Source organism: Scleropages formosus, chromosome 2 (assembly GCF_900964775.1).
Source record: "Scleropages formosus chromosome 2, fSclFor1.1, whole genome shotgun sequence".
Taxonomy (NCBI): Eukaryota; Metazoa; Chordata; class Actinopteri; order Osteoglossiformes; family Osteoglossidae; genus Scleropages; species Scleropages formosus.
In genome coordinates this window covers 3,863,574-3,882,749 of record NC_041807.1, presented here as the reverse complement: position 1 = coordinate 3,882,749, position 19,176 = coordinate 3,863,574, and the positions used below count along the sequence as shown (strand labels likewise).

General features: G+C 43.3%; 1 protein-coding gene across 2 annotated transcripts; it reads left to right on the top strand.

Moving 5' to 3' along the window:
- Positions 1 to 1,765: 1,765 nt before the first annotated feature.
- Positions 1,766 to 19,048, top strand: mfsd4aa (major facilitator superfamily domain containing 4Aa). Of its 2 annotated transcripts, none has more exons than XM_018758524.2 (10): positions 1,766 to 2,899; positions 6,191 to 6,389; positions 7,516 to 7,752; positions 9,061 to 9,232; positions 9,369 to 9,484; positions 9,902 to 10,075; positions 11,904 to 12,051; positions 12,772 to 12,842; positions 13,039 to 13,159; positions 16,623 to 19,047. In XM_018758524.2, the coding sequence occupies exons 1-10, from the start codon at positions 2,670 to 2,672 to the stop codon at positions 16,679 to 16,681; spliced, it is 1,527 nt and encodes a 508-aa protein (XP_018614040.1). In that variant the 5' UTR covers positions 1,766 to 2,669; the 3' UTR covers positions 16,682 to 19,047. The 2 variants fall into 2 exon arrangements, with proteins under 2 accessions (XP_018614040.1, XP_018614041.1); XM_018758525.2 differs by lacking the exon at positions 1,766 to 2,899 and adding an exon at positions 3,411 to 3,580 and having other exon boundaries at positions 16,623 to 19,048.
- The last annotated feature ends 128 nt before the right edge of the window (positions 19,049 to 19,176 follow it).

Genomic DNA, 19,176 nt, shown 5'->3' with positions numbered 1-19,176 from the left:
CTCTGTCTGTCATTCCCTCCCAGCTCCTCAGCACCTCAATGCTTATGCAGAAAACTAGGAAAACAATTAGAAGAACTCGATAACAATTCCACTTAGATTTTTTCCGACACCGACATTACCTTTCTGGCCTCTTGCAAGAAATCTATATTGAGTACATAGCTGTACTGTGTTTGCAAATACTTCTTTTTCCTATGTCGTTTCAGATGTAGGGACAAGGAAAACTTTCAAAAATAACTAAAAACAAGATTGGCACGTTTACGTGGAGTCTCTTTTATTGGCAAATCAAAAATTGCTGCTTCTTTCTCCTTTTTAGATATTAGCTGTTTTGTATTTCAATGAGTGGATATGTAGCTGTATGGGTTCTCAGGAAAATATTTTTCATGCCTAAAGAAACAAAACAGAAAACACAAATAGGATCGTGCCAAATATGGGCAATACATCGTAAACTGTAGCAACAAAGACAAACTAAATAGAATTTATATTATCATTTAGGTGTTATATCCAGAATAAATGCTACAGAACAACACAGAGAATTCCTTGAACCTTTTCCTGTACCATTTATTACTGTGGTGCAGTATTTGTAATATACTTAATAATGACTCTTTAACTCCATGTTTTTTTGCACTATATGAATTTGAAAGATAAATTATATGCATTCTGAGGACTTGAAAACAACATAGGTACTAATGTGTAACCTTAAGATTAAAAAATGTAAAAGTTTTTTTTTTTTTTTTTTTTTTTTTTTAAAATAGTTCAAAATATGCTAAAATAATATATAAAATGAAGTATCCCATGGTATAAAAACATAGTATACTCCCATATATTTATTTTAAGATTACAATATAATACAACTGTCCTAAACTGTTTTGTCCAAAATTATTTTTGTTTGACTTTGCAGACTTCTTGTCTGGCGTACTGTACGAGTAATATGGATAGATACTGACTTGCACACCTGAAGAGTATTTCAGCAGCACTTTTTTTTTTTTACTTGTACAAGACAGAAATGTCCCCATTTTAAAACCTCTCCAAGTTCTCCTTCAGACTGTCAGAGCTGTAACCAAGTACAGTTGGTACAGTACTGAGTCGTGGGTATGTGTCATTTGACAAAAATGACACGTGAGCTTCTTCAACATTGTCAGAATTGAGTTTTAATGCATACATCTTAGCTTGACAAAAGTAATAGCATAGTTATAGCAGTGCTATAAGAAAATAATATTACCTAGACTGTGTGTGGATGTGAGCGGAGGCCACGGGTTAAGCAATTTTGGACTGATTGTACACTTCTGTAATGGCAGGATTTTAAGTCAAGGGGAAACAGAAATATATTTACTTACAGTATATACTTATTTATATGACTGATTACGAGCAATCATAAATTGAAATATTCAACTATTTTGTTCCAGCCTCACTAAAGCTAAGGTACTTGTGCGTGTTTGTTGTAATAAATTTAAAAAAAAAAGGTATTTTAAATACTGTAAAATGTGTCTGAAAAAGATTAATATATAATAAGTATTTTAACAGGAATGTTGTTTGTGAATTTTACCACGGGGGAAATTATCGTTTTAAATGACTGCAGATAACGTCTAAATGTTTTTTAAAACACAATATATATTTAGATTTTTGTATAAAAGGTTCTATGAAATATTTTGTGTGATTAAGTAGTACTGAAACTGAATGTATTGTGACTACTATTGCAAAGGCAAACCTGATTGAAGTCATGAATTTAAATAAATTACTCGTTTATATATGACCTTCGACGTGTTCTGGGACTTTCATTTTAACAGAAGGAAAGAAATGACATTTTTGCTTAAACACTTTCAAGAAGAAGCAGGGCGCCACGGCTCCAGACACCACTGTTCTCCCAGACGGAGGGAACCGAAAGGCTTCGAGAAAATGTCTTCCTCACACGGGCTGGAGGAGAGACGTCGTGCAGCACTGCGACGGTTCCCTCGGGTTATATTTAATGAGAGGAACCGCAGTGGAGTTCATGGGAGATGGGCTTTTCACTGCCCACACTGACAGACTGATTTTACACATCAAACTTGACTCGCCGCCCTCACAAAAACACCTGGACCACATCATGTTTGCTCTGCTTAACACACACAGTGAGTGACACACATATATATAGTTTTCATTTTAACACCGCTGTGGGCACTCGGTCTGCGGCATAAGCTACAGCCGAGCGCCTGCTAAGTAAAGCGTTCCAGTTCTCTGACGCGGTGCTAGTATTATTGGCAAAGCACAAGCGTTCAAGGCTGAGAGAGATTGTTTTTTTTTTTTTTTAAAAGTCTGGTTGATCAGTGCGAGACTCCGGGTCGCGCGCGTCAGAGGAGGAGGGAAACGCGTGGGGTGGGGGAAAACAGGCTGCCTTTAAAATCCGCGCGAGCTCGGGCGCACCTGACGCTCGCGGACGACCAAAAAAGAAAAAAAAAAAAAAAAGCTTCACACGCGCCGGCGTGCTGAGAGCGAGCGTCGACCGCAGCACCTCTGGTCGCAGCGTTGTGTTCATCCTCCGCCTTGCTTTACGCGCGCGCACCCTGCTCCTGCTCCTCCTCCTCCTCCTCCTCCTCCACCTCCACCACCAGCAACCTCCCCCGCACACTCCCACAAAACGACAGAGCAACTTGCGTGTGTGTGTGTGTGCGCGTGCGCTCGCGCAGAGCGAGGACATGATCGTGGACGAGCGCATCATCGGCCTCTTCAGGCGCCACTGGCAGCACACGCTCACCTACTGGAGCGTGTTCTTCAGCTTCGGCCTGTGTATCGCCTTCCTGGGCCCCACCATCCTGGACCTGCGCTGCCAGACGCAGTCTTCGCTGCAGAGCATCACCTGGGTCTTCTTCTCGCAGCAGTTCTGCCTGCTCGTCGGCAGCTCCGTCGGGGGTTTCTTCAAGAAAACGTGAGTGCGAACGTGTGTGCTCTTGGGCGCGCGCCCGCGCGCGTTTAGTCACGGCTCCACGCGGGGGACGGTGTGCGAGAGTCACGGCGCAGAGTCCCCACCGACAAAGCGCCGCTGCGGAGGCGATGTTGCGGCTCCTTCTCACCCGTTCGCACCGGTTTGCTCTGAAATGTTATCGGCCAGCAGATGGCGCAGTGGTTAGAGGACCCTGGTCCAGCAAAAGGTTCTTACCCTGATTGTTCCATTAAGAATGTCTCTGCTGTGTAAGACCGTGTTGGCAGCTCGTCCTTCGAGGCGTGAGGTACAGAATCATGATGATGACGATGATGCCGCTCTCGGGATCGCACCTGGTGCGCTTGGTCTCCGTACGCGTACCTGCCCTTGGGGTACAGATTGCGATGGTGTAAGTCCTGGGAAGGTGTGATCCAGCATTCCAGAAGGATCCCGTAACATCTGTTTCGGAGATTCCCCCCCCCCCCACCGGGTCTGTACCCCCCGTGGGACTCGGTTCTGCGCGAGGCTGCGCGTTTAAAGCGGCGCCGGCGGACGAAGTGACGGCGCTTCGAGAATCCCGCGTCCGCATCCGAAGCTCTTCGTCTGTCTCTGCGCTGCGTTCGTGCGTCGCGTCGGTTACAAGCATCTGCTGAAGGGAGGAACGCAGAAGAAGCACTGAGCGGTAATGTGAGTGACTGCGGGTGACCTGCAGAGCTGCGCGTTCCAGCCGCTTTCCTTCCGCAAGAATTTCTCCAACAAACTGCCTCTCCAAAAGGCGGAGGAGCAAAGTGTGATGGTGGCAGCAGGGGCATGCAGCTCTCTCTCATTTTTCATTTGAAATACTACAAAACAGTGTAGCAGTGTCCGTGTGTTTCCCCCAAAAAAAACTTTTTTTTTTTTTTTTTTTTTTTTTCCCCTCTGTGTGAGCAGCTTGTGGGGTTGCCATGGCAATCACGTACTCTCCCCAAGCCTTGGACTTCTTCCAGAGCAGCACAAGCTCCACCATTAGTGACGTGGGGTCTGTCCTCTGAAGCGGAGGACGCATGCGTGTGTGTATCTCCTTCTTTTCGGTAATGGCATCACACGGCTCTCGTTAGTGGACGGCCATCTGTCCCACGTGTGTCCCTTTGCCCTGACCGGGGGGAGCGGGCCATGTGTTCTCGGGAAAGGTAAAATTGCCCCGAGTGAACCGTGGTAGAACAGGAGAGTGGGCCTGTGGAAGAGGAGCATCCTCGCAATCATCACTTACCGGAGTTTTTAGGCCGAGACTAAACTAAAATGGAATTTCCACTCTTGGCCTAAAAACTCAAATATTATTGTATATGTGGAATTTATATCAACCCCACTCCTGCTATGTTGAGGTATTTTACCCTGAATTAGCCAGCTGTTTAATGGTAAATAATTGCGAGTAACTTTGTAGAAACCTGATATTGTAAGTCTCTTGGGGAAAAGGGTTTCAACAATATAATTATTTTTATAGATGATAGGTTTAGATAGATGTATTTAATAGACTTTGCTGTATGAACAGTGCTCCTGGACCTTTCCACAGTGTGCCGTATTCTCGGCTCAAAAAGCGTTCCTCCGTACCTGTCGAAGCTTTGCTCATTTAATGTCGAGAGAAGTAGTTTACCTGTTCACATAAATTCTGTCTGCCCATATGCTTTGTTTCCTTTTTTAATATACACACACACGCACACACATTGTCTGAAACCTTGTCCTGAGCGGGGTCGCAGTGAACTGGAGCCTAACCCGGCAACACAGGGCATAAGGCTGGAGGGGGAGGGGACACATCCAGGACGGGACGCCAGTCCGTCGCAAGGCACCCCAAGCGGGACTCGAACCCAGGACCCATCCGAGAGCAGGATCCGGTCCAACCCACTGCGCCACCGTGCCCCCATTTTTTTCTTTTTTATATACACACACATATATATATATATATATATATATATATATATATATATATATATATATATATATATATATATATATAAATATATATATTTTTTTTTTTTTTTTTTACACATTTCTAAGATTTACTTTCTGGACTGGTCATTGAAGCAGTGATTTCTTAAACCAGCTTATTCCCCCCCGAATCCTGTAACTTTACATTTCCCTTAAAATTAAGCTGTTTTGCCTCTATGTACTCCTCTACATATACTTCAGACAATTACTCCCTTTGGGGGGTATGTGTAGTGGCAGTGAAAAGTTTGAGTACACCTGGGCAATGCTAAACCTCTGCCTGCTTGGTGGTCCCATGCACAGGAGGTTTAAAATCAAAAGCACGAAAGTTTTTGGGTCTGGCTCTGATATGGTGCAATGACCTCCCCCACTCACTCAGAACTGCTGAATCTCTCTCTACATTTAAGAAAAGTCAGCACTTATGGGATCAGGGGAGAAGTGAACCCTATATGCAGCTACTCGTGTTATGTATACTGGTTTATATGGTGGTATGAAACAAAATTACTCAAGAATCGTGTGTCTGCATCTAAATCTCTCCTTCTGTTGAAATAATGTACTTTTTTGTACTGTTCTCTGAGAAGCATCTGCTAAATTGGTAAAAGTGAATGTTCTTGTCTGGGATGAACTGGACAGAAGGGTGAAATGTAAAGAAGCAAATATGAAAATAACTAGTTTCTGGAAAGTGTACTCAAAATTTTTGGCTTCTACCAGATAAACTTGATATCTAGCTTTTATGATTTTTCTCTTTTCTGCTAGCTCATTAATCCTTTGGTAATGTAATTTATTGAAGTATCCTGATTGATTTCTCAGTTTTGATGACTTGGGGCAAGAGAAAATGTTTAGGGGAAGGAACAGAAAACTGAAACTGAAGCTTGAATATTATGAAGTGACAAGTCGAGCTTTAGATAACCTCAGTAAATATCACTTGTGTCTCAAGGTGACCACTGAGCTGCTGCCGTTGCAAACCCAGAGGACAGGTAAACATCTGCGGGAAAGTTGTTTGAATTGTTTATCTGGACTCCAGTTTGGCGAGAGAAGTGGTTTTGTGATATCGGCACCTAAACTCTTTTTTTCCTTTAAGGACTTTACCGACTAAATGGGGATAAATGAGAGCTTGGTCTGTACTGTGTTGTCAGTATTGGGCAGCCTTCTACTGTGTTGGCTGTAGACCAGAAAAGCCGCTGCGAGCAAACCAAAACATCTTGTCCTTAAACGAGGAATGGATCTCATTGTCGAGTGGAAGCACGTCGAGCTCTTTGTAACTCGCATGGTGTTTAAATGTGTCTCTCTGAACATTTGCTGAACTTCTCCATATCGATTTTCCTCTTCACTCCATAGGCTGCTGTGCGCACTGTCAGCCCTCTTCCTGTCCTCTCTGATCATCTCACTGGTGTTCGCCATCATCCCGCTGTGCCACAATGTGCTGCTTCTCGCAGTCGCTATGGCAATCGCCGGCCTTGCAATGGGGGTCATCGACACCATCGCCAACATACAGCTGGTGAAGATCTACCAGAAGGACTCTGCCGTCTTTCTGCAGGTGAGCGGCCAGTTTGGTGCTGCCAAGCTGAGGGGTTCCGTTCCGGCCACACCGGACTGCACTTTCGGAACTAGATCAAGTCTTGTTTCCACCCACCAAATGATGGCTGAGGTTGATGGCCAGGTTGTTTACCCATGCTGAAGGAAGTGCTCATTGTTTTATTTACTCTGTAAGCAGAGTACAGGTCTAGAGCTCCGTGTGTATTTCACTGACACTAAAAATATTGCGGTGATGGTTTTTTTTTTTTTCTTGGAAATACTGTAGGTGTGTGTGAACTGCAATGCAGCACACATAATAGGAGGTACAGTTGTCTTATTTACATTTTATGCTGTGTGTAGTCGAGATAAGCAGCTCTTGTGAAGTCATTTGAAATGTGAACCAGATAGTGGAGTGTCCCATGATGGAGAGGTGTGTGATGACATAGTGGTTATTGCCTTGCAAAGAACTCAGGTTCGAATCCCACCGCTGATTTAGTACCCTTGATCAGAATACTTGCTTTGAATTAATGTAGTAAAAATTGCACAGCTGTGTAAGTGGTGTAAATCATTGTAAGTAGCTTAGTATACAAAGGTAATGTTGTAAGCTGCTTTGGAGGGAAGCTTCAGATGAATTAACAAAATAAGTACAATCACAGCTGGGATTTATTGAACTCTGTACTTTTTCATCTTAAGCCCCGACCCCCCCAAAGCCAGCTTGAGTTATCTAGACTTTTGCACAAAGAAGAGAGGCCAGATTTCAGATGATTTGGTTGGACTTTTTCCAACTCTCGATTCTCCAGCCTCCATCCCTGGAGGAGCGGAGGGGACATGAGCAGACACAGTGCATGGACAAGTTATAAACATGGGAGGGAATAACCAACGTACATTTGTAAAGTATCGGTCAAGGTATTGACTAAACCTATTCGAAAACCCCCCCGCACAACTTTTTACGTTAACAAGTTTGAGCTAGAAATCAGCTGCCCTGCCCTCCCACCTGAACATTACTTTGCTTTCACTTTTCTGTCCACTTTGTCCCACACAAGTATTATTCAGGTTTAGCATTTGAACTCAGACTTTCGACAGGTACTACACAGATGATTTGGCTTTCCGTTGCCTCATTTTCAATGTCCTCATGCCATCCCTGAAAGGCTCTCCACTTTTTCATCGGCTTTGGGGCCCTGGTGAGCCCTCTCATCGCAGACCCTTTCCTGTCTGAGACCAACTGTGTGGTTGGGAACGGAACGGAGAACTCTACAGCCATGGAACACCTGAGGAACGCGCTGGCTGGGGGACCCGTGCACAACGTGTCGCAGTACCAGCTGCCAGTGGAGGGGGAAGTGATCACCCAGGTCTCCTATGCCTTCTGGATCATGGCTCTCATAAATGTGAGTAGTGTGCACTTATGAGTGTGTGTATTTCTGTGTTTGGTTTTTTGCCTTGTGGTTTCGTGTTAATGCTTTGTTGCATCTCAGTAATGCCTTTCTCGGTGTCATCCGGAGGAATGTCGTCGCCTGTTAAAGACGGAGACCTGCCATGACGAGTAAATCGTAGCATGGTACTGGCAGAGCGATTCCCCCTCATGACTGTAAACAAGCACGTGTTTGCTTGTTTGCCCGACTCCCTGTCATTCCATTCCTGATGCTTCTTGCCTTTATCCCGCAGGCAACATTGCTTGGAATGTGCAAAGAGTAGAACATAAAAGGCCGTATTGTGGCCTGTCATCGCTGATATGAGATGAGTGCCGATATATACGGCATCAGAGTGCAGAGCTGGGCACAGGTTCGTCTGCTTGTGAAAGTATGGAAATGGACCTTTTTTAAAAATAAAAAAAAAAAAAAAAACCTGGATAGGTTTTTACCCACTTTGGATAATTTTCTCTCAATGACAGGTGCTTTGACATCACATTATTATCAGTGCCAGTGCAGCTGCTAATCTAGTCAAATGGTGAAAGCCATGGAGACACTGGAGCCATTTAGTGCACATTAATTTCCTTTTGACACCATGAACCAGGACCTTTTATGTTTTTATTGGTTTATTGCAAATACGGTCCTTGCCGGAGCAGCCAATCCAAGCCCTTTCTGGGACTAGGAGTGGCATCTTACAGGTTACATAGTGGTGCCCCTACTGAATGTACTAAAACCCGTTGGCTGTGAACTCAGGTTATGGTTTGATGGAAATGTGTTATAAACTAAACTAAACACTGTCCATGTTTCAGCAACTGACAAGTTTAGATTCAGAAAGAGTGGGCTGAAGGATATTTTTTTTAAGCAGCTCATGGAAGAAGAAACTGCATAAGGAAAATGAGTATAGATTTATTTAAAACTTTACCAGCAAAAATGAGTAGTGACTGAATAGCCCATGAAACAATGAAATCCCGAAGGACTGACAAACCCAACCTAAATGTTCTTTCTGATGTGACTGATTTTAAGTAGTGTCTAGGAGTGTAAGTCACCATGGTGAATAAGGTGTGTGGGCTGGTAATGCTACATTGAGCTCGTTGGAAGCCGCTTTGGAGAAAAGCCTCTAAAGTAACAACATAAATTTCAAGAATACTGGGAACGAATGCACGTGTAAATTTAACTGCTACAGTAGGTTTACAGTGAACAACACAGCAGATTGACCTTCCATGAGCTCCAGAAGGTCTTGCCGTTAACAAAGTCTGACTAACCGATGCTCTCTCACCCTTATCCCAGCTGCCGGTGCCACTCGCAGTGTTTATGCTGATGTACCGCGAGAGGTTGATCCCATGCTGTATGATCAGCAGCCCACGCCTTCTGGACCGCGATGAGCTAGCTATAGAGACCCAAGGCAAGGACAAGGAGAAAGATAAGCAAGAGTCTGAAAGCGAGGACCTGGAATCTATAGGTGAGGAGGAACCTGATCCTGCAGCTCCAGGTCAAAGGTCCACAACCTCTAATGCTGTTATTTTTCAGGTTGGGTGGGTGATGCGACTCTAGTTTTGCATTTTGTCATAGATCAACAGCTTTCTTTTTGTTATCAGGTCACGGCGATCTGTTCAGCTGCTGTCGTAAAAACGCGCTGCAAGGCTTCCCGCCATCGTTTTTCGGAATCCACATCCTGGGTGGGATGGTCCTGTTCATGACTGACGGCATTGTGGTAAGTGATGCTCATCGAAGCAGGTGGAAATGGTAGTGCGCTGTGCTCAAGTGCGGTGCTGCCGTTGGCCCGAGACACTTAGGCTGGGCCCAGAGACACACTGGAACACTCCTGTTATTTCTCAGCAATTGGAGAAATGTGTTAGAGAAAAGAGATGATCAAAGTGATGTACAGGTTTTTAAAACTGTCATTTAAATGGATTTACCCATTTTTCCAGCTTTGTATGGTAATTCTTTCTTGGACAACTTGGGTTAAGCACCTCAATGTAGCATACTACAGCAAGGGCAGGAATTTGAACCCTGGTCTTCTGATTGGAAAGGTTTAACTACTATGGTGCCTGCCACTGTTGACAAAGATAAGTTACATTAATTAACCCTTGTGTCTGTGCTAATATGCTGAACGTTGTGTTTTTTGCAGGGCGCATATGCAGGCTTCGTTTACACATATGCGGTGTCCCCTCCCATGTCGCTAGCACACAAGTCAGCCGGATACTTGGCCAGCATCTTCTGGGCAGCTATCACCGTGGGCCGACTGGCATCCATCCCCCTCTCGTACCGCTTCCAGCCAGTCCGGCTTCTTTTAGTTAACCTGGTAAACAAATAAACTCTCATCTGTGTCTTCTGACACGGCATCTCTGTGGTGATATCCTGTGTCCGATGACTGAAACCGGTCGAAGTGTCTTTGTATGCCATTCGTACATCTTGCATTGCTTTCCGCCCCCCCCCCCCCCCCTTAACCTCAGCTGTTGTAGTTTATCAATTAGTGTAAATTCAGCTTTTTTCCCTTTTTTTTTAATTTTTTATTTTTTTTAAAGACTAGAAGATTTGTTCATTTAATTCTGTGTTCAGTGCCACTGAAACTTGGATCCTATCACTTATTGCCTTTTTGAGTTCATAACACTCATGGACTTGGGCACAGAGTTGTGTTCAGCTTTTCTCTCGTGTGTGTGTGTGTGTGTGTGTATGTGTGTGTGTGTGTATGTATATGTGTATATATATATATATATATATATATATATATATATATATATATATATATATATATATATATATATAATATACACACATACACACACACACAGAAAGATAGAGGTTCCCTAAGGGTCTTCCTCCTGTCTCTAAGAAAATCATTATTCTCATTCTATTTTTAAAAAAAATAAAAAAATCAGGTTAGTTGTCAAAGTGCATAGTAGAGTATATCCTAGAGGAATACCATTCGTAGTTTCTATGAGAGATTCTGAAACAAATATAGAAATAATTTTTTACAATAATAAAAATATTTTGAATGATTCCTCCCACCAATAGTGGATTGTGTTTTGGAATGAACATTGTATTGTTTGGGTGGCACAGTGAGTAGCGCTGCTGTCTCCCAGCGCCTGGGTGGTACGAGAGGACGTGGGTTCAATCCCTGCTCAGTCTGTGTGGAGTTTGCATGTTCTCCCTGTGTCTGTTTGGGTTTCCTCTGGGTGCTCTGGTTTCTTCCCACAGTCCAAAGACTGCTCACCCATAGTGTGTGAGTGAGTGACAGTGTTTCACTGATGTATGGATGGGTGACACATTGTAAGTAGTGTATCTAGCAGTGTAGGTCACCTTGGTGAGTAAGGTGTATGTGCTCATAACACTGCATAGAGTTCATTGAAAGCTGCTTTGGAGAAAAGTGTCTGCTAAATAAATAAATGTAAATATTTGCCTGGAGTACTAGGTCTTTTTAAGGTTGTGTTTGCGGAACTTTTTCCAAGGTTAGCTTTATCAGGAAACTAATGTAGATTCCTCTGTCTGTTGTCCTACGCTCTACTTTGGGCAGAAGGGCATCTGCAATGTGTGCTTGAGATAGTGATGTTGGGCCCGTCTTTAGTGTACCCACGCACTGTCAACAGGTGAGGCTGAGAATGAAGCCAGGATACACATGAGCAAAACGTTATTGTTGTGCAGACAAACAAGTCGATCATGATTATTTAAATGCTTTAAGGGCATGTTTGGGAATGTTGCCAGGTGTCAACATTTTTGATTGATGGGACCTTTAGTCCCTCCAGTCGCTTCTCTTATTGTCATTCACTGCAACAGATACATTCATGATTGATGTCTTTGTCAAGCACCTGACTTGTAGCTAAACATTTTATATTTAACTCAGATTTCACCGCTATTTTCTATAATCCCTTACTAGTATTGGGTTTTCATTTATTTTTAGAGCGGCCATCTTTCTCCAAAGTGACTTACAGTGTCAGGTTCGAAAGTGTAAATAATACATTTATACACAGTGTTTTGTATAATGGAAGAAATAGAGTTCACATGTTGGATATTGTTTGCAAATGGCTTAACTTCTATAGTTTTGTGTAGTTTATACATACAGCCACCAGCAGAAATGGAGAATTTGAACTGATGGGCTGATGTGTTCTTCTCATTTGTTCTCCCTTCGCCAGGCTGGTGTCATCATCACGCTGCTGCTGCTGCTCATTTTCTACATGAGCAGTGTTTTCCTCTTCGTGGGAACTTGCTTGTTGGGCCTGTTCCTCAGCAGCATCTTCCCCTGCATGGTGGCCTTCACGGAGGACATTCTAGACTACCAGGGTATGTTTTCAAGGGCCCAGAAAACTTGACTGTAGGCTCAATTAAATCTGTATGGAAGTGTGAATCAGGTTTCCCAACTCTCCTTGCACCACTAAGAGCTCACAAAGGGAGATAATTTGGTTTGATGGTCAAGACTGAACTCAGTGGTTTGCTGCCTGGCTGGAACAAAATTTTCTTATACTTGGCCCTGCAGGACCTTCAGCTGAGTAGCCCTGCCTTACACCGGTTGAGAACCCTCAGGAGTCGGAGTGAAGCAGTTAGTGTTTAGGTTCCTCGCTTTGGGCACAGAGCACAAGGGAAGAGTTGTAATCGGTTAAAATGTGGCATTTTGAGACATGCTCCTCTACCCCCAGTAAATTTTCACTTCCTAGAACCAAATGCTCAGGTCCTCCTGTAAGCATGAAGTGTTGCTTAATGAGGCTGGTTTCTGCTGGCACCTTTGTCTGAACTTGTCCTTGGTTTGGACTTGCAGTGTTGCTGCTCCCAGTGTGTCTGGGAGGCCTGATGTGTTTAGCCAAGGCTCGCTGTTCTCTTACTGTAAACAGCCCAAGAGCGAAAGCCTTCTGCCCCTCCAGCTCTGGAAGCAGAGAAACGAGTGCTACAAGGGCCACTCTAAATGAGACGGTGGCCATGGTTCTGCTCTCTGTGGCTACACCTCTAGATTTCCACAGGTGGAGGCATTTCTCTGGACAGCAGTGTTCATCTTGTTTCCCCTCGCAGGCTGTGCGACGACGGTCCTGGTAACCAGTGCTGGCATGGGGGAGATGGTCCTCCAGGTTCTCGTCGGTTCGGTAAGTCTCTGGAGCGGCTCCGTCTCTGCCGTCTGTACTCTATGTGCAGTGCAGTGCTCTGGACTAGGATAAAATCCTTTACTGAACACTAGAAGAAGAGTCGGAGCAGAGGCCAGAATGGTGCCGTTTGTTAGGGCCAATGTGTGGTATATTCTCATCCTCTGCTGACAACTTCTGCTCGCCCCTTTCTCCGCAGATCATCCATAGCCAGGGTAGCTACAGCTTCCTGCTCAGCGGAATGATCATCGGTTGCATTGGCTTCTCGCTGTTCTTTGGCTTGCTCTTCTTCCACCGCATGCACAAGAACTACCAGACAGGTAGGGCACCCTTGCTCCAGGACCCTCTGATGGGGTCAACCACACGTGTGCCACTAACAGCAGGGATTATACAGTTTTCCGCAAAGACAAATACAGGCAGTCCCCAGGTTAACAAGTTTCGTGTCTTCAGTTTGTCTTTAAGTCGGATTTGACGCAAGTCGGAACAGTTGGGTACAGTTCGTGTCTGACGTCAGTTAGTAAAATGTTTTTTAGTATATTCTGTACCTTTCTATGCATAAAAACATTAAAGGAACATCTTTAACAATACAATGTAATAACAATAAGAAAATGTAACGACTTACAGTATTTATAATAGGGAGACATCGAAAGAGTAATAAATGTTACTGCAATATTTATACAGTAATGGGAAAAGAGATTAATAATTAGGATGACATTGACTGGATGATGATGAGGAGGAAGAAGATTGAGAGATGTCGACTGTTGAAGATGAAGGGTCTGGTGCTGGAAAGTCAGGGTTTGATTCCGCTGCTGCTGCGAAGTAAAATGTTTTAGTACATCGTGTAGCTTTACATGCTTAAAAAAACGCTTCCAAATACACTAAAACATCTTTAATATAACAACACAGTGGTGGTGGTGATGATGAATGTAACTATGTACAGTATTTATAATAGTGAAATATAATAACTCTTACTGCAGTATTTATAATTGAGAGAGACATTAACAATTTCACTGACATGAAGAGGACAAAGAAGATGGGGAGATGATGACTATTGAAGATGACAGGTCTGGTGCTGGAGAGTCTTTGATTCTGCTGCTGGAATCAATTTCTTGAAGTCGTCATCAAGGGGGGTTTGAAGAGTGCTGCTCTTTTTTCTCATCATAAATGATCTTGTAGCAGCTGAGGGAATTGGTCACTCTCTGGTAAACTTTAAGGAACCTCTCTATTGGGATCTTGTTCCTCTAACTTTGGCATTCCTGCTTCAATGAGATGAAAGGCTACACGCACATGCACACAGTCTGAAACCGCTTGTCCTGAGCAGGGTCATGACGAACCGGAGCCTAACCCGGCAACACAGGGTGCAAGGCTGGAGGGGGAGGGAACCCCAGACCCACCAGAGAGCAGGACCAGGCCAAACCCACTGCGCCCCCCTCGAAAGGCTTCAGTTAACTCCTTTGTCATAAACTTCTTGGGTTCTGGGCTTCAGAGGTCCCAGTCTTCTTCCTGAAATGTTATCTTCTGCTGTCCCAGCTCCATTAGGTCCTCATTAGTCAGTTATTCAGCATGGGAGTCAAGTAACATTTTCATTTATGTCTAACTGCAGTTGAGTACCAATATTGACCACAGCCTGCCTGGCTTCTGTGATGTCGTCAGCTGTAACCCCCTTAAAAGAATGTGCGAATTGGAGGCACAGTTTGTTCCACACGCCTTTCATGTTTGAATGTTTCAGCTGAACCTAAAAATCTGAAATGTTTTTGATGGCATCGTAAATGTTGTAATTCCTCCAGAACTCCCTTAAAGTCATCGAACCATCTTGGGTAGCCCTGACTGCTTGTGAGAAGGTCTGGCTACGATCCTCTGATCCATTGGCTGCAGTAGCGATGTGGTGTTGGAGGGCAAAAATACAACCTTTACATTTTGGTGAAGGTCCTCTAAAGTGCTTGGATGTCTGGGCGCGTTGTCAAGCACAAGGAGAATCTTAAAGGGGATATTCTTCTCCAAGCAATAACATTCAGCAGCAGAAACAAAATAATTCAGGAACCAATCTTCAAATACAGCTTCTGTAACCCAGGCCTTTGAATTTGACTTCCAATAATGGGAAGAGATGCCTTAATGATGCAAAAAGGGCCCTTGGATTTTGGGAATGATACACAAGCATGGGCATGAGCTTTAAATCCCCAGATGCGTTACCCCCAAGCAATAACGTTAGCCTGTCCTTGGATGCATTACACCCTGGAGTACTTTTTTCCTCTCTTGAAACGTATGTCCTTTCAGGTATTTTTTTTTTTTAATTCCCCCCCCAAACAACCCAGTTTTGTCGACGTTAAATATTTGCTCTGGAAAATAACCTATATCCTTAATAATTTCGCCCAAAATTTGCAGAAAATCACTCGCAGCACTTGCATTGGCACTCGCTGCTTCACCTTGCAGTTTAATATTGTGCAAATTTTCCCTCACTTTAAAATGATTGAACCAGCCCCTACTTGCCACAAATTCTTCCTCACCTTCACTTGTTGGACGTGCAGCTTTCAAATCACTGGAAAGGCTTGGAGCCTTTTCTTGCTGAGAGGAATATTGCGTTGATTTTGACCCTCTAACCAAATTTTCAGTAGCCTTTCCATTTCCATAATTAAACTGCTTTGTCGCTTAGTGATGATGGTACATTTCATTGGGACTGAGCCTTTTACATGCTTCATTATTCTTGCTTTGTCCTTTTCAATCTCACCAATGGTTGACCGACTATGGCCTAATGGTTTTCCTGTCTTCACTGGCGTTTCACCTTTCTCCGACAGCATAATTATTTCCGTTTTATAGTTTGTCGTTATTCTTTTTCCTTGTCTTTAAATCACCATCACTAGGGGTGGCACAGCGAGTAGCACTGCCATCTTATAGCACCTGGGTAGTGCAAGAGAACTTGGGTGCGATCCCTGCTCAGTCTGTGTGAAGTTTCCATGTTCTCCCCATGTCTATGCGGGTTTCCTCCGGGTGCTCCGGTTTCCTCCTACAGTCCAAAGACATGCTGTTCAGGTCCCCCTTAGTGTGTGTGAGTGACAGTGTGTTCCACTGATGTATGGATGATGACCCATTGTAAGTAGTGTATTTAGCAGTGTAAGTTACGTTGGTGAATAAGGTGTGTGGGCTGATAACACTACATAGAGTTCATTGGAAGTCGCTTTGGAGAAACGAGTCTGCTAAATTTTTTAAAAATCACTTGCATCACTTTCGATGCCATGGTGAGGAGGGTAAAAAGAAATTAATGCCAAATACAGTTGACACCAGCCACTACTAAGCAATGGGGTCCCACTGAAAAGTAGGAAATCTTAATCCTTCTTTGGGCTCACGTGCTTACGAGCTGACGAACCGCTGTAGATGTTTTGATCCACGTTACAAAGTAGCATCCATTTGTTGTTACAAATCATTGTATGTAAATTGAGTTTTTAATATAGTAGGTTTTTGGGGGGGGTTCATAAGTACAGGTTGTACGCAGATTGGATGTTCGTAACTCGGGGACTGCCTGTGCCAGGAAAAACCATGACGATGACAAGTTCATGCATATTTTTTGTGAGTGCTATTATACCTTGGAGATGCCTTAAACAGCTAGGATTAGTAGGGTAGCAAAGGTAGTGAAAAAGATTTAGGTTTTGATTCTCATAAGGCTTTGAATTCCAGTATAATGCAGTGTTTCTGGGATACCATATATTTATAGTAACGGTACAAATGTTAAAAGGTCTGGTATATGTAGACAGGCCTGTCCCTGACCCATGTCTCCAACTCTCATTATAGGAAACTCCAAAAAGAGCCCTATGGTGAATGAATCAGGACTTGAGAGCTTACCGCAGTGACCCATGAAGAATTTGAGCTGGTGCAATGATGGGAGATGGTGTAACGGACTGCTTTCGGGAAATTGGGCCACGTCTACGAGGACAGAGTGGCAAAGAAAGACAAACGGCATGAGGTCCGAGGTAAACTGGACTTGTGCATGACGTGAAGAGCCATGCCCTTCTCAGCTGGATCCTACGGGGGGACAGGCATATAGGGACACTCGGCTCCTTTCGTGCTGAAGGCAGTTTTTCTCCTGTCTGGTAATGCAAATACCGATCAAATTTTTTTTTTTTCTCCTTAAAATATGAAATGTACTATGCTTGGAGACTTGATTCCAGTCTGCTTTGGGAAAATTAAGGCACCATACACTGTTAGTGATACTGAACTTTCTTAAAAATGCACTTTTTTCCTTGAATCGTTTAATGTAGTTTTGTTTTTTTTTTTTTTGTATCCCAACCTATTTCAAATGAAGAAAAAAAAAATTGTACTTCAGTGTTGAGTAAACTAAAGGTATCAATATACAAACTTGCTCGCTGCTTGGAATGGAATGAGAACGCATTTTCTCCTAAATGTTCCTGCGAACACCCAGGACGCGTCCGGTGTGGACGAAACGCTCGTCTTTTGCGATAAATCCATGCGGCAGGAAGTGGCTGCATCACTTGTGCTTCTGCACACAGCTGAGAGCCGAGCAGGTGGCACCTCGTTCTTTTTAACGGTGCCTGGTCATAGTTCCATTCTCGGCACTCCTTGATTAACCCAGTTTTTACAGCAGTGTTATCATAACCTGTATGTACAAAATTGATCCATCTTGCTGTATACAAAGATTCTGCTGATTGCTTTATTTTTCAGGGGCAATTCCTTTTGCCTCTAATTGTTTTCTACTGCTACACAGAGAGAAAATAGCATTTCTCCTTATTTCTCCCTTTCAAAAGGTCACGAAAGGGGCTTGTAACCATCAGGGCCACATGCAAATATTTTGTGCGATGAATCAAGACGGTATTGATGTTCTGAACAGATTAGTTTCTAATTTCCATTTAAAATATGCAAATATTTAAACTGGTTCTATGTGAGGATAGTTGCAACCATTTTTGACTGAGTAAAGGACTTCCTGCCTGCTCATGTGGCCCGTGTTCATACCCCAGTGCTGGGCTGCCACATGAAGACAGTGAGGACAATCCCTGCAATGAACTGCCCCTTTGAAGAGGAAGAGTGTTGCTTTTTCTCCCAGCTTCACCGTTTAATGGGGAGAGGTGAATCAGCATGGGGAGCATGTTCCACTACTGCTGCATGCTTGCAACACACAGCACAACTTGTCATTAAAGCGGCATCACATTGGTATCTCACAAAGGCCTGCTTTTATTTTTGTACCTTCCAGGTCCCAGCTTAAACAGAAGCCCTTTCAAAGCAAGCTGCGTGCCCACCTCTTCCTTTCAGCTGCGCCATCGTGTAGCACGGCACCATGGTGGTTGGGATGTTAGAGTTGGTGGTTGTGTAAGTGTGATACGGCACAGGGCAAATTACTTTCTGCTGCCGGAGGAAGATTAAGCCGCGTGATTCCGTGGCAGTACAACAGGCTGCTGTGCTCACTTTCTCGGGTTAATCCATTGTGACAGTGCTAGTTTGTCACACACGTTGGGGCAGGTGTTGCCGAGTTTGGTAGGAGGACGGAATGTGTGCGGGCTGGGGTGTGGGTGACAGATGTAATCGGCGTCATTCATTTTCAGTCCTCCATCATCCTCCGTTGGCATGTAGACAAGATTAATGGTGCAAACAACTGAACGATTTTTGCGAGGATCATTTTATATGCATTAATTGCAACATGGCACTCCTTTGATCATTCTATTTAAAGAAGGTAACAGAACAAGTAAAGGTAAATGTGGATCTTGCACAAACTTTTTTTTTTAAATAAAATATTCAATTAATTACAACTTTTCCTGTTTCATTCTTAAACTGCACCCACTTCCCACATACATCTGTCAAACACAAATCTGTAAACATCCGAGAAGCATTAACACAGACAAAATACAATTGCAAAAAGAAAAAAAAAAAAATCTCTTGGTAAAGTTGCTGTTTTTCTCATCCGGTATTTTAAAAAGTATTCTGCTCTGCTAGTGATTCAAGGGGACATTATGTTCTGATCGATATTAAGTTTCAACCTGATTCAGAACTTAACAGATTAGACATTTTAATTTCAAATGCTCCTGCACACATTTTTAATACAGTATATGGAAAAAACCAGGTTTTCAAATTTGGAAATAGTTTACCATATAACTAACAGTAAAACCATTTCAATGCTTGATATATCAAGAAAGGAGGGACAGCAATTTATAAAATTGATCTTCTGTACCAGTGTATAGCAGGACTTTTTCTTCTGGGGAAAAAATCCACTAAAAATTGTTAAACACTTGTATAAAGTACTTTGTGCATAGATTTGTTTTGTTCTTGTTAACAAAGGGGCAGAAATCTATTTTATACTCAGTTAAAATATTCCATTAAAAAAAAAGATTCAAAACAG

What these genes read in the sequence shown, in the direction of transcription:
- mfsd4aa (XM_018758524.2), top strand. Translation starts at nt 2,670, where the DNA reads ATGATCGTGGACGAGCGCATCATCGGCCTCTTCAGGCGCCACTGGCAG. An exon ending in GGATCATGGCTCTCATAAAT is followed by an intron (nt 7,753 to 9,060) that starts GTGAGTAGTGTG and finishes CCCTTATCCCAG; the next exon opens with CTGCCGGTGCCACTCGCAGT. An exon ending in GCACAAGAACTACCAGACAG is followed by an intron (nt 13,160 to 16,622) that starts GTAGGGCACCCT and finishes CTCTCATTATAG; the next exon opens with GAAACTCCAAAAAGAGCCCT.